This window comes from Chiloscyllium punctatum, chromosome 20 (genome assembly GCF_047496795.1).
Source record: "Chiloscyllium punctatum isolate Juve2018m chromosome 20, sChiPun1.3, whole genome shotgun sequence".
Lineage (NCBI taxonomy): Eukaryota > Metazoa > Chordata > Chondrichthyes > Orectolobiformes > Hemiscylliidae > Chiloscyllium > Chiloscyllium punctatum.
Window position 1 is genome coordinate 30127252 of NC_092758.1, and position 21724 is coordinate 30148975.

The following is a 21724-nucleotide window of genomic DNA, read 5'->3' on the forward strand; positions in this document are numbered from 1 at the left end:
GGGTGGGTGGGGGGGGGGAGAGTGAACACACAGTCTGCCCCCCCAAAACCGGGGAAAGGAGATCGGAGGTGGAACAAGAGGGCTGCTATACAGGAAGGACACTCAGCAAGTTATTGAGATGGGGGAAAGGTTGAGGGGGAAATGAGATGACAGTTGTGAAGGGGAAGCAGCAATATCCACAAGGTGGGATATGTTAGAGCACGGAAAGAAAGCGGGTCACACTGGAATGGGGTGCACCCATGATCAGGGACACCCTGGCTTCAGGATGGGGCAGTCTGTGACCACAACTGGCATGGTCACCTCATAGACCAGGGGCTGGGGAAAGAAGATGGGCAGGTACAGGTTCACATAGACTAAGTGGGCAGATGCAAAGCACGTGGAGCTCACAGGAGGAGCCAGCAGCAAGAGGATTTGGATGACTGAGGTGCTCACCAACATGTAGCAAGGGGATTTGGATCACTGGGGCGATCACCAACATGTAGCAAGGGGATTTGGATAACTGAGGTGCTCACCAACATGTAGCAAGGGGATTTGGATCACTGGAGCAATCACCAACATGTGGAGGTAGAAGCTGGAAGCCAGAAGCCACTGGCTAAAGAGCACTCACTACCAAAGTGCAGGAATTCAAAAGGGCACAATGGGGAAGAAGATGCTACAACCACATCCAGAATAGACAGGATAGGTGAGTCAACCTGTGAAGGATTGAGCTGTAGGACCACTGAAATGTGGGTGTTCAAAGGAATAGAACATTACAAAGAGACCATGCATTGTACAAGACACAGATAGGGTCCCTAAACATTGGCTGTCCGAATGAATTAATTTCTTGTTTGCTGCACACCTCCCATCTCCAAATAATGTAGATCAACTCATTCACATGCATAGTTTAGGACACAGAGAGCAGCGTAAGAATGGGACAGTTATAGGACGAGAGCCAAAGGTGTCAGTAGAAACCATTGTGGACAGAGTGAATCAATACGTTAGAAACGTCCTTTCAGCAATGACAAACATCGACAATGACATTCCACATCTCCTAAACTGTACCAACATGGCCGTTGGCCATTTGAGAAACAGAATTGTTGATGACAAAATCTGAAACCCAGCACCGAGCCAGTCTGCAAGGTAGCAGTTTACATGCCTTTCTGTCTGTATCGAAGACATGGACAATTATGGCTGATACCTCAAATCCTGAGAGAGATATCACCAGCAATGCCTTTCCAAAATCTTGTAAACCCCACTGTCAGGTTAGGTGCTTCTAAATTAGTGTCCTCTCTTAGGTCCCCATTACCTGACAGGTAACACCCCCAGCATTAGGGCACTGCATCCGAGTCAGTCAGCTTTGTCGAGTGGGCCACATCATCTGCATGTCTGATACAGAGCTTCAAAAATAAGTTCTGTTTTCTAAGTTTCAAGTAGAAAAGAATCATCCTCAATCTCGAGAATAGTCTATGAAGAAGGAAGAAGTGGATGAGAAAGGCAGTTGCTCATGGATTCTGCCTTTCCCACATGCACTTAATCGAATTCTGCACTATTTTCTGATCTCATTAAGATTCTTATGACTACAATTATTCAGCCAAAATGTAAGTTAATGGACAAATCTTACAGGATCCAAAAGAATGTGGGCTTTTGTTAACAGGGATTACTACTTGGTTGTTGGCCTCAAGAACTGCAGATCTTGCACCTTTAATATGCAGCTTTTTGGGAGAACAAGATATCAACGATTTTGACACATAACTCAGAATCGGTAACTTCTCACAGATTGGACCAGGCTGCATCTAAAAGTTTGTTTGTTTGCTCCTTTAATGCTCAGTAACAATGAGCCTACCTTGATGCTCACAGCATCCTAACCTTGCCTTGTCATTTTGCACTATGATCACCTCCCTAGCCAGAGGTACCAGGTCATAATACGTCTCCCTTTAGTGCAGACACAAAGCCAGTGAGCTTTTTTGTCTTTTTTTTCTTGTCATAGTTGTCAGCAGACCTCATTCACATTACAGAAGACAGCCTTCGGTCAGGGAGTCCAAGTACAGAAAATCAGTAGCAGCATTGTATATATGATCTATAACATGCACTTACAGTGCACTGCAACAACACATTAAGCATCTTCAACAGCATCGCAACAGTCAAAGGGGAATATTTGGAGAGTGTTAATATTACTGAACGGGTAACTCAGATGCCAGGACTGGTGTTCCAGAGGCATGAGTTAAAATTCTATTCCAACTAATGAGGGAATGTAAATTTAATTGATCAATGCACTATAAATCTAAGTTGTACTTGTGATTGTTGAATGATTTTCCAAAATTCCCTAGATTCTGAAAAAGTCCCAGAAGATTGGAAGTGAACAAACATAATGGTGTAATTTAAGAAAGGAGATAAACAAAGTGATTAGCACTGCTGCCTCACAGCGCCAGGGGCCCGGGTGCAATTCCAGCCTCAGGCAACTGTCTGTGTGGAGTTTGCACACTGTCTGCGCGGTTTCCCCCATGTGCTGCGGTTTCCTCCCACAGTCCAAAGATGTGTCGGTTAGGTGAATTGGCTGTGCTAAATTGTCCATAGTGTTCAGGGATGTGTAGGTTAGGTGTAATAGTCAGGAGAATGGGTCTGGGTAGGATACTCTTCGGAGGGTCAGCGTGGACCTGTTGGGCTAAATGGCCTGTTTCCAGCCTGTAAGGATTCAATGAATATTTTCCTTACTGTAGGCCAGTTGGCCTGACATCAAGAAAATGCTGGAACCTATTAGTAAAGAAGTTTTAACAATGCGCAGAAACTCATGCTATGATCAGACAAAGTCAACCTGGTTTTACCAAAGCTATATTATGTTTCATTAATTTATTCAATTTTTTTTTCATTGTAATAAGTAAGGTGTGTGAAGGGAAGCCATAGGTGTAGTACACTTGGATTTTCAAAAGTCATAAGGTTCTCCATGCCAAAGAGGACCCTTGGGGGCAGGTGTAGTATATTAGCATGGATGAATGATTAACAGACAGGGAACAGGGATTAAGAGCATTTTCAAGTTGGCAGGCTGTAAATAGTGGAGTAGCACAAGGGTCAGTGATTGTATCTCACATATTTACAATGTATATTATCGACAAAGCAGCAGAACATATTAAGTCCAGGTTTGTTGAAACTACAAAGCCAAGCGTGAATGAAAGCTGTGAGGAAACAAAGGTCCAGCGGCACAGTAGCTCAGTGGTTAACACTGCTGCCTCACAGCACCAGGGACCCAGGTTCGATTCCAGCCTTGGGTTACTGTCTGTGTGGAGCTTGCACATTCTCCCCGTGTCTGCGCAGGTTTTCTCCGGGTGCTCCGGTTTCCTCCCACAGTCCAAAGATGTGCAGGTCAGGCCATTCAAGTTGCCCATAGTGTTAGGTGCATTAGTCAGAGGGAAATGGATCTGGGTTGGTTACTCTTTGGAGGGTCGGTGTGAACTTGTTGGGCTGAAGGGCCTATTTCCACACTGTCGGGAATCTACTCTAATCCTGCAGAGAGATAAAGACATATTAAGCGAATGACAACAAGCTGGTATATTGAGAAAAATCTTAGGAATTATGAGGTTGTTCACTTTGTCAGCAACAACTGGAAAGCATTTGTTAAAAGTCATGAAACTACTAAACATTGTTGTTCTTAGAGATTTGAGTACAAGGAATGCAAAGTAAGCATGCAGGCTCAGCAAGCAATTAGAACGGCAAATAATATAGAATGGCCTTCATTTCAAGGGAATTAGAGCATAAGAATAAGAAGCTGTTGCTATAATAGCTGAGAGCTTTAGTGAGATCACAACAAAGAGATCACAACAAATGGCTGTGAATTTTTCAAATTCTCTACCCAGAAGATTTTAGATGGTTGTTGCAGAGTCAGTAAAATGCTTAGATAGGCAGGTTTTGGATCTCCCAGGAAATCAAGTGATATGGGAGAAGGTGCTATAGTAGATGTGAAGCAGAAGATTGACTTTGGTCATACTCAGTGACAACATAGGTTTGAGATGTTGTTTGATCTACTGCTCCTATTTTTGCAATAGTTGAATAAGACACCTTACCCATTTTATGTGCCTCTTTTCCAATAGCCAAGTACTTAAGCATCAACATGACAAGGCTGAAAAATGTGTTGCTGGAAAAGCGCAGCAGGTCAGGCAGCATCCAAGGAGCAGGAGAATCGACATTTCGGGCATAAGCCCTTCTTCAGGAATGCCCGAAACGTCGATTCTCCTGCTTCTTGGATTCTGCCTGACCTGCTGCGCTTTTCCAGCAACACATTTTTCAGCTCTGATCTCCAGCATCTGCAGTCCTTACTTTCTCCTACATGACAAGGCTGTTTTATGAGTGCATATTTTCAGTGCAGGATCTCATCTATTAAGAACATATGCAGACAAAATTTGGATGTGCATTTTTTTAATTTATCAATGTAAATGGATGGGGAGTACCTTCATGTATTCTCAAAATGTATGTCTAATTTGCAAAGATCAATGTCAGAAGAGCATATCTAATACATTATCTATGTATGAAATGTCTGACAGGATAAGGTATTCATAAACGTGTGCATCTTCTATAACCACGCATTTCTGTATTTTTTTCTAGATCTTTCTGCACTTGCCACAGTGCTGGTGATGATTGGAAAGTTTGGGGTGACAGCTGCCTTTGCCATAGTTTATGTCTACAGCTCTGAACTGTTCCCAACTGTGGTAAGAAATATGGGTGTTGGTGTGAGTTCTATGGCCGGCAGATTTGGAGCCATCGTCTCGCCTTACATTTTTTACCTTGGTAAAGATAACACTTTAACTTCTGTAGTGATGTAGAATATCAGGAAATTCCTTCCATTAGCCCAATACTCACAGACCATCCTTAAATTCACACCATACGGTCAAGGTACAAATGAACAGATTGAATGGAGCTGTAAATACACTTGAAGCACTTGATCATCACCACCATGCTCATGTCTCTCATCACCATGTACTCCACCTATCCCACACTATGTGACAAAGGGTGGTAGCATTTGACTGAATCCATTATTTCATTATGCCTGAGAAACCTGGGTGCATTATTTAAATGATATCTTTGTGTTTTGGAATTAGAGAATCCCTACAGTACGGAAAGAGACCATTCAGCCTATCAAGTTTGCAGTGTCCCTCTGAAGGGCATCCCACCCAGACCCAACCCTCTAACCTGCATTTACCACAACTAACCCTCCTAACCTGCACATCCCTGAAAATATTGGGGCAATTTGTCATGGTCAATCCACCTAATCTGTGCATCTTTGAACTGTGGGAGGAAACCAGAACACCTGGCAGAAGCTAACATAGATATGGGGAGAACATGTAAACTCCACTTAGACAGTCACTCAAAGCAGGAATTGAACATGGGTCCTTGGTGCTGTGAGGCAGCAGTGCTTTCCATTGAGCACAGTGCTATTCCAATGATTATGAAGAAGTGCTTAAACAGTAATTGGAGTTATTTCGAATAATCAGGATATTTGAAAAAAGTAGTCATTCACTGTATTGGAGTACAACCATCTCAATACCATCCTAAACCTGATGGTTCCATTTGAGCTTCTCCATATTTCCCCACCTCCAAAGTCTATTTATCCAGATGTTGTAGAGTTTCCTCCACAGGTCCACTAAACACCCTTGCCGGTTTCTGGTCATGCATCTGTGTTACTTTAGTATCCAGGCTATGGATTACCTTTCCCTTTGCAAAGATAAAGGAGGGTTAATATTTCATTCAGAATATAATTCTACTCAGCTGTTTCTGCAATATCCCATTGTGAGTATATTATCAGATGCAAGCAATGCTTTTGTTGCTCGCTCAAGCACCACCACCTTTGATCTTGGAAGCTGTGGCAGAAGAGAGAATTTAAGGAAAGGAATGTATGGCTTTGGAGGGGGCAGGTGGGCAGTGCTGCAGTGAGATATATTAAGGTGATGTAGCATTGCCTGTCTGTCCTATCTCTCTCCATAAGAATGGCACAGTGATGCAGAATAAAGATTTCTGTACTAAATTTAACCAGTTAAATATCGCTAAATTCAAGTCCAAAGTTATATAAAGTTTTGGAGTGTAAGCAATTCCACCAATCTGGGAATCAGGTGAGAAAATGGATTTGATGTCCAAGATGAGTGATAATCATATTAAATGGCATGGAAGGGCTAAGGTGTCATCCGGCCTGTTCCTGCTCCTTTTGTCAAGTATGGACAACAACAAACACACCTTTAAAGTACACATTAATGTATGGTAGCTAAAATATTGATATTAATCGTGAATTAACTATTGCTATTAAGCAATACAATTTAACAATGCCATAAACTCATTGAAGAATAAATGGAAAAACCTAAAAATGGGTACAAACGTTTTGATTAATATGCAGCAGTTCTCCGTGATTCAGTCAGGTCAAAACCTTTAATCTGCTTTCCAATTAAATGATGGTGAAAACTGCAGTAGACTGGCTACACACCTCAACAGAGAGTCCAACTTCACAGAAAGCCAACACCACAAAAAGGTGGCTAACACAATTGAAGGTCACCCTGTCCCTCACAAAGGGTGTGAGGAAAAATCTCAAGTATGAAAAAGGCAAGCATATCAGCTTCCGTGGTTCTCTGATGTGGCAGAATCCTTGGTGCAGAAATAGAGGATGCTGGTCTTTGATTCAGATGGCCAACTTATCTCTAAATAAATGGGATCAGAGCAAACTCTGCAATTCTACCATACTCAGGTTTGAATGTTGCTGGACAATTAAGTAACTCACCGAAAGAATCGTTTTTATGTACAGCCCATCCTTAGTGAAGGCAGAGCCTAAGACATTCCACACGGGAGTGAAGCCTTAAGTCTTTGCAATCATTTTTAGTCAGATGGTCTAAGTGAATGATCCACCTTGGTCTCTTGCTGAGATCACAAACATTATAGAAGCAATTCATTAGACAATTGGATTTACACCACATGAGACCAAGAAACACCTGAGCATGTGGAATAAAAGCTGTGAATCCTGACAACATTCCAGCTGTGCTGCTGAATGTTTATTCTCTGAATGAACTGCAACTTTAGCCAATCTGTTCCTGATAAACTATGACAACATGAAAAATTGCCCAGCTATGTCTACTTCCGAAAAAAAATAAAATCCAGCTAATTATTAACCATTTTTACAGTAACTTAATAGTCTGCGTGACTAAAGTGTGTGATTTATATGTTTTTCAACAAAATATATTTTACTGTTTATATTAGGTCTAAGTAGCATATGCATCTTGCTTTGTGTGTGAAAGGGGATTATTGATTAATTTGTCAGTATTTCAGGATCATTTTTTAAAATCAGTATGGGAGAGGTAGTTCATATTGTGAATTTGTTTGAATTGGGAGAACTTTATAAGCTGACGGAATAAACATAATAAATTGAAACCATTAGCATGCTTCCACTTAGAAGGATGGGATTCATTTAGTTTCTGCCTGCAGGAAATACCCATCGTTTGGAAAGCGTGTAATGTTCAATTCACTGATGTTCTGGTGAAAGTTGAATGTATAAAACAGCTCTCTTGGAGTAAGGAATTAATTCAGAAAAGTTAGAAATAGGGTACTTCAGTGTGAGGGTTTAGTTTAACAGTTGCAGACCAGAAAAATTAAAATGCTGAAGAGGTTATTTGAAGCTGAGAAAGTCTAAACTCAGTATCATGAATACTTAAGAGCTATTAGACTATCAAGGTCTGGAGGTAAAAGCCTCTCGATGTGAATTAAGTCTGACATTTCCATAGTGAAAAAATATGCCATTGGGATAAATTGAATGTTGTATTTTCAAAATCTTTTGGATTGTATGATATCCAAATAGCATTTTTTTTCTATTTTAGTTTGTTTCTTTTGTGTAATAAAGTTCTATTAGATTGTTAAAACCAGATCTGCAGCATTACAGCCTTATATTTCAGTAAAAACAAACCTCATTAAGAAAAGTTCTAACAAGCCAAATTTTAACCTGGGATCTGAGTAATAATATCAGCTGAGATCAAAACAATAGGTGTCAGCAAGAGCTATCAAGTGGCACTTACATATTAATAATCTCCGTTCTTATGCTCAGTGCAGGATCTGCAGACACCACAACTCCAAACTTCATTGCAACCTTACTCTAAACATACACAAAATAACTGAATTGCAGAATTAGGTGAAGGTAATTGTCCTTGGCATCAAGATAACATTTGATTGCGTGGGATAATCATGGAACCCTAATAAAATTGGATGGTATGTCCAAGTGCAAAAGACCAGGACAATGTTTGGTTTTAAGCAGATAATCAATGGTAATATTGACTGGACATAAATGCCAGCAAGACAGATTCTGACCAATGCCCCATGGCAATCAATAGTATTGGTATCACTGAAACCTCCCCAACCTAATAACAATTTGGGCATCATCATTGACCAGAAACCAAGACCAGCCATCTAGCAGCACGAGTACATCAGAGATTGAGTACTTACTCGTGCATAGTTCATCCCATGGTGTCCCACATCTTTTTCACCATGGATAACCTACAGCTAAGAGTGTGATGGAATGACTTAACTTGCCTGAATCAATTTAACTCCAACAACACTCAAGAAAGCTTGACACCATTTAGCACAATTCTTCCCACTTGACTGGCACATCGACCACATCAAACATTCATTCCCTTCACCATGGGTGCACGTTATTGGTAGTCTGTATTATCAACATTAAAGAACTTGTTAAGATTTGTTCAACAGCGCCTTCCAAATCCATGACCACTATCACCAAGAAGAACAAGGGTAGTGGTTATATAAGCACACAATCACATGTAAGTTCCCTTCCAAGTCACATGCCAATTTGATTTGAAAATACACAATTCCTTCATCATTTCTAGGGGAGAGATTGTAGCAGGCCTGAGAATAGCTTTGGAGATTTTTACTGTGATTAGTAATTGATAGATTGCTGGAACTCAGTTAGGGTGCAAACTTAGTGCTGCTTTCTTGCCTCAGCCCACCCTAACAGTGCTGTAAGTACACTGTGACCTCATGAATTCAAGATGGCCACTCACCACCACCTCCTACTTAATGTGAGGGATGGTCCACACTCATGAAATAAAAATTATTGCTTTCTCAAACTTTAAAGCAAATGCCAAGGTAATACCAACCCAATTTTCAAGTTAGCAATTTGGAACCAGTTTCCTACTTCTTCACTATGAAACGGTACTTGACGGAGAGTCACAAACAGTCAAAAGAAAACTAACCTCAAAATTAGAAATGAAAATAATAATTGCCAGGCAACTTGAATGTCTGAACATTGAGAATATGGTAAAAGGTAGTTATCACCCATAGGACTTGTGTTAAATGGATTGTCTATGAATTTATATTGTTGTGATGGTTTTATAATTTATTATCTATTTATTTGCAGGTGTTCATCATGATTTTCTCCCTTTTATTGTGATGGGGAGTTTGACAGTGTTTTCAGCAATTCTGGTTTTGTTTCTGCCTGAAACAGTCAATATCCCTCTCCCAGAAACAATTGACCAAATGCAAAAGATTAAGGGGTAAGTGTGTGTAGTCTTAATGGTTTAACCTTTTCTCTTAGTTCTCTTCTTTGAACAACTTCAAATTCACTTGAAAAGCAGAACACAACTCTCAATGTTCCACAAGTTGAAAAGGATCCAAAACCTAACCTTTGTGATACTTTTAGAAGAGATAGAGTAATAGAGTCATGCAGCACTGAAAAGACCCTTTGGTCCAACTTATCCACACTGAGGAGGCATCCTAATCTGATGTACCCCCATTTGCTGGCATTTGGCCCATATCCCTCTGAACCCTTCCTATCAGATACCTTTTAAATGTTGTAATTGTACTTGCCTCAACCACTTCCTCTGGCAGCTCATTCCATACACAGACCACCCTCTACACCCAGCCCTCAGGTCCTTTTTAAATCTTTCCCCTCTCACCTTAAACCTATGTCCTCTAGTTTTAGACTCCCCCACCCTAGGAAAAAGATCTTAGTTATTCATTCTATCCATTCACCTCATGATTTTATAAACCTCTGTAAGGTTACCCCTCAGCCTGCAACGCTCCAGGGAAAAACGCCCCAGCCTAGTCAGTCTCTCCCTTTTCCTTAAATCATCCAGTCTTAGCAACATCCATGTAAATCTTTTCTGCACCCTCTCAAGTTTAACAAGATCCTTCCTATACAACGGTGACCAGATACGCATGCAGTAATCCAAAAGTAGCATCACATCACATCAATATGTGCTTTTTTAAGAGAGGTGGAACACATTCCAAAGAACACTAGCTATTTATAGAACATAAAACATTACAGTGTAGTACAGGCCCTTTGGCCCTTGATCTGTGTAGTGGTAGCTAAAGAGTTTGCCACAGAAGATAGAGGGGATGGTGAGATATTGTGTTATGAGATATTGTGCTATAACCTATCTTTATTAACTCACTCATCGGTTCACTGTATTTATTAATACTGGATTCCCAGTCATTTATTCCTAACCCTTACTAACCCATTATTTACAATAACATGGTTTCAATCATTAATTCATAAAACCGCAGTTCTGAAATTTAAAAACAATCCTTTCAAAGCCATTATTGCATTTCCATACCATATCAGCATACAGAGCAATACCATCCCCACCAAGTCTGCAAAAAACATTATCGGCTCTCACCAACCATCTCCTGGACCTGAATACATTAATTACCTGTTAAATATCTTTTAACTGGGCCATTATCCCTTTAATAAACTAACTGACAATACAGCACTTGCATGAAATTGCATGAATGAATGAAACTCATACTGAAAATAGTAAATAAATCTGACCACACAGCTGGAATAATTAATTTAATAATATCCTTAATTCTTTTGTTACAATTTCTAAATTATTTAGAGTATATAGACCTAGTATTTTTACTAACATTTACTAACTTAAAAAACAAAAGAACTGACACCTCCTGATTATGCAAGCAAACCAGACAGATGCCCTTAATCCCATCAGAAATATCAGTCAGCATTTAGCGCATGTTTTAACCCATCTCCTGTCTTCAAACCTTTGTGTACAATAGAATGGAATTTTAATATATGCAAGAACTGTGTATAAAGGGGCTCTTGTAAGAACTGTATTTCAGGATTCTATTACTGCCTCAAACTTGTGCTGTGTTTGCCGAATAAAAGAGGCTATTTTTGCCAGTCACTGATTTTGGTCGTAATTTGAACACGATCCCACAACTTGGCGTAGTTGGTAGGATCACAAGGGACACTGTCTAAACTGATCGATCACAGACAGTGCATCCAGGGTAATAAGCTTCCTTCTTAGAGTCATGATCTTGTCCCTGAACACAATCCCGAACCTTTGGTGAGTTGGCTATTTTATTTCGAATTGGCTAACAGGGTCTAGGGCAGGGAATTGCCCACGATGAATGAGTTAGGGTGATCATGATTGACCCTGGGAAGCTGCTTATAACATCCAGGGGCAGGCTAGCTGCTCCTGACATAACTGAGGAAGAAATACTGCAGCAGTTACAGAACTACCTTGAGATACAGTTTTCAATTGGGCAGAAATATAATATACCCCAAGGACCCTAGGTGGGGAAAAAAAACACCCGACAGAAAAATAAAGACAGAATGTAATTGTCTCTTGCATTATTGGGACAAATTCACCAGAGAAATGAAGTCACGTCCCAATCAGCCCATGATTGGGAAGTAACCCAACTTAAAGAGCAATTAAAAGCAATGTATGAGCAACTACTGAGAGAAAAATCCAAACAGGAAACTGCTCACCTTAAAAATCAGGAGCTTGAGAAAGAGAACAAGGAACTGAAGGATGAGATAACAGTCCTGTCAGTTTCTTCCCAATTCCCAGGCCCACACAGAATTTGGACCCAACCAGTCGAGACATCCCAGAAGTGATTCGGAAAAGCAAAACTATTGTCCTTGGGAAACAGAGGGACTCAACCAGTGAAAGCGATGAGCACAGTGCATCCCCAGTACCATTTTTATGACCCCTTAAAACCAGAAAAGGACAGATTGAAAAAATGGTCAGGCAGAGATTAGAGGATGGCACTGAGGTGGATGTTCCAGTACTACTGACTGAAATGTAGATTGTGCATGGACCTGCGACCCCTGAGAATGTAGTCAAGTATCTAAAGAAATGCCTTATCCAAAGAAGGGGCCAGTGAAAACATGGGAAGGCCTAGACTGGTTAAGGGGAATATACATGCTCCAGCGCCGAGATGGAGTACAAATTCTGAACGTTATTGTAACTAAAAGAGAATGCAACTTCCCACCTAACAGTCAAAGTTGCTCTTGGAGAGTACAAGCAGGAGATGCAAGCTGGCTGGACAGCAATAAAACACATTGGTTACAGGGGTTTAGTCTGCATAAGAATGATTGGACAACAGCCACAGCTTGCTGTCAAAAACCCACTGAAGAAGTCCCAGAATATGAAGAAATGTGTAGGATGACCTGGAAAGAAAATGCAGGAGTCCCAAAAGTGCAGGATGACAGGGATTTTCAAAGTTCTGCTTATGGCCCATTGAAGTCTGCTTTTGTGACCGGACTTAAACCTGAGCTTACCAAAATGTTAAAGGTCCCCAAATTGGACTGGGATCAGAGGGGGACTAATTACTATTACCGAGCCCACTAGCTCATCCAAAATATAGTTGCCAAATTGCAAGGTCTTCTGGTAGGACAGATGAAACAGACAAGGTAAAAACAATAACTGCAGATGCTGGAAACCAAATACTGAAATAGTGGTGCTGGAAGAGCACAGCAGTTCAGGCAGCATCCAACGAGCAGTGAAATCGACGTTTCGGGCAAAAGCCCTTCATCAGGAATAAAGGAAACAGATGAAACAGACCCCCAGTAACCCCAGGAAGACGCAAGACAAACGCCCAGGGAAGTGTCACTTCTGTGGGAAGGAAGCCCACTGGGCCTGGGGTGGGGGGGGGGAGAAAGGGAGAAATTGCCTAATAAGTAATGAGGAAGAGGAGACCCCTGAGGCTGGGAGTAAGACCAATCTCCTCGAACAGTTTCAACAACTAACCATCCAGCAGCAGCAGGAGCTGCTAAAGTTGACAAAAAAACCGAAAGAGCCCACCCCCATGCTCCTCTACGCTCCTCCTGGCTTTATGTCAGCAGAGGGGAGACAGACTGTATGTGAACATGAGAGAAGGCGACCTGGACATTGGGTACCTTTTGGACACAGGAGCAGAATTGATGTGCCTACCCCAGAGATATGAGACCAAACTTCAGATAGACGGGACAGTGAGGACACCTTATGGAGCAGGAGCTGACAGGATTGAAATCAAATGGACCAAACCCATACACCTTCAATTCAGCCCCCTTGAGTTACATGGGTAGGACCTGTAGCCCAGCCGCTCCTCGGGGTGGATATCCGAACCCAGCTGAACTCTTTACAATTCAATGATGGACGGGCAACATGGTCCGTCAGAACCCTACAAAGGGAAGAACTAAAAGATCTGTGCTAAAAACAAGGATGACTGTAGGTTACTGAAAATGGACTCTGTGATTGTTACAAGAACATCTCCACTTCGTGCCAAAAAGGAAAAGGGGACTTGAATAAAAACCCACAGTATCTCGAAAAGCCTGGTGTGGCCAGTGCAAAAAGCAATCGGGGAATGGATATTAACTACAGGTCACAGGAAAGCCAGATGGGCTGTCAAGACATTCAGCACTGTCATGGTATTGAGAAGCCTACCCCTGGAGGATCTGCATAGTCAACAGAATTACGGGCTCTGACTGAAGTCTGTAGAACAGCAGAGGATCAGTCTGCCAACTTTTACACAGACTCCTGCCAAGCTGCAGACTGTCATCTTGTTGTCTTACTGTCGGTTACCAACTGATGCTGTAAGTTCTGCGTCCTCACAGGTATCAGCTGCCTGGAAAGACTTGCCAGAGGGAGGTCACAAGCAGATGAGTGGGTTCTTGTGAAAAAGATCCACAAGGAACTCTTAGGCGCAAAGTGAGAAGGACCATACCAGTGCTGTCAAGGTCTGAGGAAAGGAGGTCTGGATTCATGCCTCCCACATCAAACTGATATCCCACAATACACTGGGACCAGAGACTGACTGACCATCATGATGCTTGTTATTGTTATTCTAACTGTACATGTTTCCTTTTTGCAAAGTGTAGTTCCCAAACTGTTAAAAGTCTGCAAGCTGGATAAGGATAATGTGATTCTCTTTGAGACATCTCTGTAGAATCAAAAGGGGAAACTGTGAGATATTGCGTTATAACCTATCTTAATTAACTCACTCACCAGCTCACTGTATCCATTAATACCAGGTTCCCATTTATTCATTCATTCATAACCCTCTCCCCTGTTTTAGTAAATAACAGGGAGAAAGTGAGGACTGCAGATGCTGGAGATCAGAGTCGAAAAATGTGGTGCTGGAAAAGCGCAGCTGGTCAGGCTACATCTGAGGAGCAGGAGAATCGACGTTTCGAGCATGAGCTCTTTGTTGCTGATGAAGAGCTTACACTCAACACATCGACTCTCCTGCTCCTCAGATGCTGCCTGACTGGCTGTGCTTTTCCAGCCCCACACTTTTCAATTCTGATCTCCAGCATCTGCAGCCCTCACTTTCTCCCTGTTATTTACTGTAACATGGTTTGATTGATTGATTCATAAATCCGTGGTTTTGTCGTATCCAAATTTAAAAACAATCCTTTCAAACTCATTACTACATTTCTGCACCTTATCAGGGTACAGAGCAATGTCATTCCCATCAAGTCTCCACAAAACATAATCACCCCTTACCAGCCAGCTCCTGGACCTGAATACATTAAGTACATGTTAAGTATCTTTTAATTGGGCCACCATCCCTTTTAATAAACTAATTGACAATACAGAACTTGCATGAGATTGCATGGATGAATGAAACTCATACCAGAAATAATAACTAAATCTCACCACACAGCTGCAGTAGTCAGTTAAATATCCTTTATTCTCTTATTACGATTTCTAACATATTTAGAACAGAGGGGCCTAGTATTTTTACTAACATCTACTAATTTAAAAGACAAAAGAACTGACACCTCCTGATTATGCAAGCAAACCGGACAGACACCCTTAATCCTATCAGAAATAGCAGCCAGCACTTAGCGCATGTTTTTTACCCATCTCCTGTCTCCCAGGACCGAAGCACTTCAAACCTTTCTGTACAATATTTTAGTATTTGCAAGAACTGTGTATAAAGGGGCTCTTGTAAGAACTGCTATCTCAAACTTGTGCTGTGATTGGGGAATAAAGAGGCTATTTTCGCCACTCATTGATTTTGGTCATGATTTAAACGTGATCCAAACCTCTCCCCACTGCACTTTTTCTAACCTTCTCAGCATCTTCCATTCTTCCTTATCTGCTTGTTGGTTCCTATCAATTGTATCTATCAGACATAGGAGTAGAAATAGGCCATTCAGCCCATCAAGTCTGATCTGCCATTCAATGAGATCATGGCTGATCTAATAACCCTCAATTCCACTTTCCAGCCTTATCCCCAAAAGCCCATGAATTCCTTAATAATTAGAAATCTCAGCCTTGATTGACTTAATGGCCCGGCCTTAATATCCTTCTGCAGTATAGAATTCTGCAGATTCAATAACATTTGGTGGGAAAGAAAAATCTGCCTCACTTCTGAAACTCCTTACTTTGAGATTATTCTCCCTGGTCCTAAATTCTCACACAAAGGGGAACAATTTCAGAACATGCACCCTGTGAAGCCCCTTAAGAAGCTTTCATGGTTTAATAAGGACTCGTAGAATCCCTACAGTGTGGAAGCTGGCCATTCAGCCCATCACCGTACTGTATCCCTGCATCTCCCTAGGCTAATCCATCTCTTCTGTGCATCCCTGGTTACTATGGGCAATTTAGTATGGCCAATCCACCTAACCTGCACATCCTTAGACTGTGGGAAGAAACTGGAGCACCCAGAGGAAACCCACACAGACAGTCACCAGAGGCTGGAACTGAACCTGGGTCCCTGGCACTGTGAGGCAGCAGTGCTAACCACTGAGCCACCCAGCCACATTGCTGCCCCTTGCAATCTTCTAAATTTCAATCTGTATAAGCTCATCCTACTAAAACTCTCTTCACAACAAAATCACTCCATACCCAGGATCAACCTAGTAAACCTTCTCTAGACTACCTACAATCCTGAATATATCTTTCCGTAGACCAGGGGAACAAAACTACTCAGTGTATTCCAGCTGAAGTCTGACTAGTGCCTAATATAGTTATCACGAGACTTTTGTGTTCCATTTCTTTTGATATAAAAGCCATCATTCCATTTGTCTTTCCAAATATTCACTTCAATTGCCTCTAATGGGAGCAAGTTCCATATTTCTGATACAAGTTGCCATCTCATCTAACTTGAGCAACCAATGAAGAATGAATGAAGTCATCGACAATAGAGGAACCACTTTCGCAGGAGGTGCAAGCAATGGTTTCATTCCTGTCAAAAGCTAAATAGGGAAATTTTGATTCATTCATGACTTACTATCTGACAAGCAACCTGACTGCACACTTCAGAAATCTTAGTGATGTAGGATACAATGGAGAAGGAAACCTGGAAGTCATCAACATTCCGATGGAAGTTGTGTTACAGATGAAAGCACTGAAGGGAAGGCCGCAAATAAGGAAGAGAAGAAGGACCCAGAGCTGGAACCTGGTGAATTCTATCAGTGGCTATGTGACAACTGTAGGAGAAGCCATTGCTGAAAATAAATTGGTTGTCTTGGGACAGGCAGAAGTTCAAACCCTGGAGGATGAATTGCAAGTGAGCTATGAAGATAATGAAAGTGTTGACGTGTTCATCGTGTCAAATATTTCAATGAAATTGCAGAAGACAGGACAAATAGTGGTTCATGACTGCAGTCATTGAGGAAGTGCCTTCAAACTGAAAGGTAATTAGGCAGTGTCAGATCACGCTGAAAGGAGTCAACAGGGAACTGGAGTAAAGTTTAACACGATTCATGTTCATTGATAATATTATACACTTTTTCAATTTTGGTGAATAGAGGAAAATTATTGCAAGGATTATCAACCTGTTGAATTATATCATGGTTAAATGAGAAGTATGATGAAATATTCTCCACTTGCCCGAATGAGTGCAACTGCAATAATATTCAAGAAGGTTGACACCATTCCAGGACAAAACAGCGTGGTTGATGAGCACCACATTCACAAACCTGCACTCCCTCCACTACCGACACCTAGTGGCAGCAGTGTGTACTATCCACAATATTCACTGCTGAAATTCACCAAGGCTCCTTAGACAGGACCTTCCAATTCTTGACATCAAGGATAACAAGAGCAGCAGATATGTGGGAACGTCAGTCTAAGGTTCAGCGCCAAGTAACTCACCATCCTGACTTGGAAATATATCACTGTTTCTTTTGTGCCGCTGCATTAATATCTTGAAATGCCTTCCCCAATGGCATTGCTGGTGTACCAACATCAAACACACTGCAGCAGTTGAAGAAAGCAGCTCACCACTACCTTCTCAGTGGCAACTAGCAATGGGCAATAAATGCTGGCCAGCCAGCAATGCCCACTTCCTATGAATTAATCAATAAAACTGCACCTGTACCACACAGATTGCAGAATTTCATTAAAAGCAGCTCACCAGCACCCTCTTTTGGGCAATTTCAGTGGACAATAAATGAAAGCCTTGCTGATCATACCCACAAAATAATTGCCAAATAAATTTTAATTGATGACCACATTTTCTACATTAAAATGAAACAGTGACTACAATTCATAAACCTTATTTGGATCCCAGGTCCTGAGTTTATCAGAATTATAGTTTTTTAATGAATATATTATTTTTATCTTGTGTATCTTTAACAGTTACAAGATTTTAACATTGCATTCCTAAAGTCTTCAGGACATTCCTGGAAGATTGCAATGTTTTGAGACTGCCAAGATGGTAGCACCTCTGCGAGAGTTTCTGATCACTGAACACAGCACAGAAATGGCAGGAAAATGATGAATTCTTGATCTGTACATCTCAATACTACAAGCTGCAATATATTTACTTGCGAAACATTGAATGTTGTACATCAAAGTGAAACTATTTATTATCTGGAATTCTTGCAACATTGCTTTCAAAATAACTTGACAGTCCTAATAAGGGAAGTAAGTCTAATATGTATATTAACCTCATGCGTGTCAGTGTATTACCACCTTATGCATTCCAACACCACTTTTATGTTTCATGCTCAATGTAGCTAGTTTGCACTTGTCCCTCCAGCTTTGTCCCTTCAGCCCACTGTGCCAAGTTTCATTGTCTTTCCTATCAGTGTGAGCTTGATTGAAAGGTACCAAATCCTCAGGAGCAAATTTTGCTTTCCTAACCTTGCTGACATTAATCCAGCATATTGTGCTATCCATACTCTACAGCATAATATCAGCATTTTTGTAACTCATGACATGAAATCTTTTCGAATGATGAAATATGACAATTCTGACATGAAATAATTGTAATTACTGATTGAAATATCAGGGGCAAGTTTCAATGAACATTCATTCATTGTGATGACACTGTTTTCGATCTAATTACAGGTTTGATTGCAGATGTATTCACAGAATACATGACAATTTACGTAAGAATGAAACAACTCAAGAAACTTTGGTGATGGTGCGTACAAAGGAGGGAAATTAACCCAACCCTAGCAGCAGGTCAGCAGTGGAGAAATGGACAATGAGTATTTTTTCAGTTGTTACCACAGATCAACGTCATCTCCTATTGAAATAAACTTAGCAATGCAATCAAGATACTCAGGGAATATTGTTATATCAGTCGGGTGGAACACTATGAATTTACATTTTCTCACTTACATTTTTACAAGGGATGTATTTTGATCTAACTTAAACTTTAGCTAACAGTTTGATCTTAAAATGTACTACGAGGTCAGTTTTGCCATTTGCACAACAGCCTGTTTCACTACTGACTGAAAATAAAACTGCTGCTATTTTGAGAAACCAACCTTAATAACATTCAGTTTGTATGTTGTTAATTTGCTTGCTGAGCTGAAAGGTTTGTTCTCAGATGTTCCATCACCATGCTGGGTAACATCATCAGTGAGCCTCCGATGAAGCACTGGTATTCTGTCCCACTTTCTATTATGTGGCTTGGTCTGTTAAGGTGGGTGATATCATTTCCAGTTCTTTTTCTCAGAGGTTGGTAAATAGGGTCCAAATCAATGTGTTTATTAATGGAGTTCCAGTTTGAATGCCAGGCTTCTAGGAATTCCCGTGCATGTCTCTGTTTAGCCAGTCCTAGGATGAATGTGTTGTCCCAGTCAAAGTGGTGTCCTTCATCAACTATGTGTAAGGATGCTAGTGATAGCTGATCATGTCTTTTGGTGCCGAGTTGGTGTTCGTGTATCCTGGTGGTTAGTTTTCTGTCTATCTGTCGGATGTAGTGCCTGTTACAGTCCTTGCATGGTATTTTGTAAATGACATTCATTTTGCTGGTTGTTGGTACAGAATCCTTTCGGTTCATTAGTAGCTGTTTCAGTGTGTTGGGAGGTTTCTGGGCTACCAGGATGCCAACATCCTTACTGGCATAAATCTCACCAAAGACTAACAGAACAACAACAGACTCTCCTTCCAAGATGTCACAGTGGAACAAACAGTCAATGGACAACTGCAGACCAGTGTCTACAGGAAAGCAACGGACACAGACCAGATACTTAACTACAGAAGCAATTGTCCCAACACCCACAAAAAGAGTTGCATCAGGAAACTATTTAAATGGGCCACAACACATTGCAGCACCTAGGAACTAAGAGCAGTAGAAGGAAAATACCTATACAACGTATTCAAGAGCAATGTTTAACCCTTAATGAAGTGCTGAGCATAAGCATTTAACCCTTAATGAGATGCTGAGAGACCATTTGGTATATGGGATTAATGATGTAACCATGCAAATGTAACTACTAGCTGAAGCCCAACTGGACTTCAAACAGGCATTGCAACTGGCTTTGTCATTGGACAATGTGGCAAGTGGAGCATATGAGTTGCAAAGTATTCTAATGGAAATGCCTCATCGGTCTGACTGAGCTTGGGGAACACCACTTGAGTCTAGATTAGAGTGGTGCTGGAAAAGCACAGCAGTTCAGGCAGTATCCGAGAAGCAGGAGAATCTTTGTATCGGGCAAAAGCCCTTCATCAGGTATACAGGCAGAGAGCCTGAAGGGTGGAGAGATAAATGAGAGGAGGGTGGGGGTGGGGAGAAAGTAGCATAGAATACAATAGGTGAGTGGGGGAGGGGATGAAGGTGATAGGTCGGGGGCGGGGGGAGGATGGAGTGGATAGGTGGAAAAGAAGATAGGCAGGTCGGACAAGTCATGGGGACAGTGCTGAGCTGGAAGTTTGGAACTAGGGTGAGGTGGGGGAAGGGGAAATGAGGAACCTGTTGAAGTCCACATTGATGCCCTGGGGTTGAAGTGTTCTGAGGTGGAAGATGAGGCGTTCTTCCTCCAGGCGTCTGGTGGTGAGGCAGCGGCGGTGAAGGAGGCCCGGGACCTCCATGTCCTCGGCTGAATGGGAGGGGGAGTTGAAATGTTGGGCCACGGGGCGGTGTGGTTGATTGGTGCGGGTGTCCCGGAGATGTTCCCTAAAGCGCTCTACTAGGAGGCGTCCAGTCTCCCCAATGTAGAGGAGACCGCATCGGGAGCAACGGATACAATAAATGATAGTAGTGGATGTGCAGGTAAAACTTTGATGGATGTGAGGGAGGAGGTGTGAACGCAGGTTTTGCAGTTCCTGCAGTGGCAGGGGAAGGTGCCAGGATGGGAGGGTGGGTTGTAGGGGGGCGTGGATCTGACCAGGTAGTCACAGAGGGAACGGTCTTTGCGGAAGGCGGAAAGGGGTGGGGAGGGAAATGTATCCCTGGTGGTGGGGTCCGTTTGGAGGTGGCAGAAATGTCGGCAGATAATTTGGTTTATGCGAAGATTGTAGGGTGGAAGGTGAGCACCAGGGATGTTCTGTCCTTGTTGTGGTTGGAGGGGTGGGCTTTGTGGGCAGAAGTCCGGGATGTGGACAAGATGCATCTTTAACCACGTCGGAAGGGAAATTGTGGTCTCTAAAGAAGGAGGCCATCTGATTTGCCCCCTAGGAGCAGATACGGCGGAGGCGGAGGAATTGGCAATACGGATTGGCATTTTTGCAGGAGGTAGGGTGGGAAGAGGTGTAATCCAGTTAGCTGTGGGAGTCGATGGGGCAGTGAAGGCAATTGATTAGCCTCACGCAGCACATATCCTGAACAGAGGGACTCTAGGTCAGCCCACAGCAAAACCCCAAAACAAAGCCAAGCCTTGGCCAAACTTTACTCAGAATATGGGTTCGGCAAGCTAGTGTAGTTGCTGCCACTGTGCAGACTTGACAGCAGAAAAAGTGCCACTCGACCTAAACTGAGTAAGATAACTCATAAGCCAGTATCCAGAAGAGAGCACACACTGGAAAGTCCACCTGCATCTAGATTGGAACAGTTAAATTGCTTAGCAAACATCCAAGTCAGAACCAATCAAAAAAAATCTGGTTAATTAGGCATCCAGTTCTAATGGAGGTCGTTGCTGGTGTGGCTGTTTCACTGATCGCAGAATCTGTCTTTAACAGAATTTGCTCTGGACTCCAACCTTTATGTTTGTACAAGACCTTGACTAGATTGAGAATCCATACCGGGGAACCTTTACAAATTAAGGGCACAACTCTCTTCCAGTTTCTGATGAGAAACAGTTAGTCAG

The 21724-nt window shown here is 41.9% G+C and overlaps 1 protein-coding gene across 2 annotated transcripts in view; it reads left to right on the forward strand.

Annotated features, from left to right (window-relative positions):
* LOC140491998 (organic cation/carnitine transporter 2-like) overlaps positions 1–18960 on the forward strand; it is a 106394-nt gene extending 87434 nt beyond the window's left edge. Inside the window, exons 8-10 of one of the 2 annotated variants that reach the window (XM_072590572.1) lie at positions 4573–4755; positions 9365–9500; positions 18537–18960. In XM_072590572.1, the coding sequence (XP_072446673.1) occupies positions 4573–4755; positions 9365–9500; positions 18537–18636 (419 nt within the window). In that variant the 3' untranslated portion in view covers positions 18637–18960. Of the gene's footprint in view, positions 1–4572; positions 4756–9364; positions 9501–18536 lie in introns of those variants that run through there. The other variant, XM_072590573.1, reaches the window with a different exon arrangement.
* The last annotated feature ends 2764 nt before the right edge of the window (positions 18961–21724 follow it).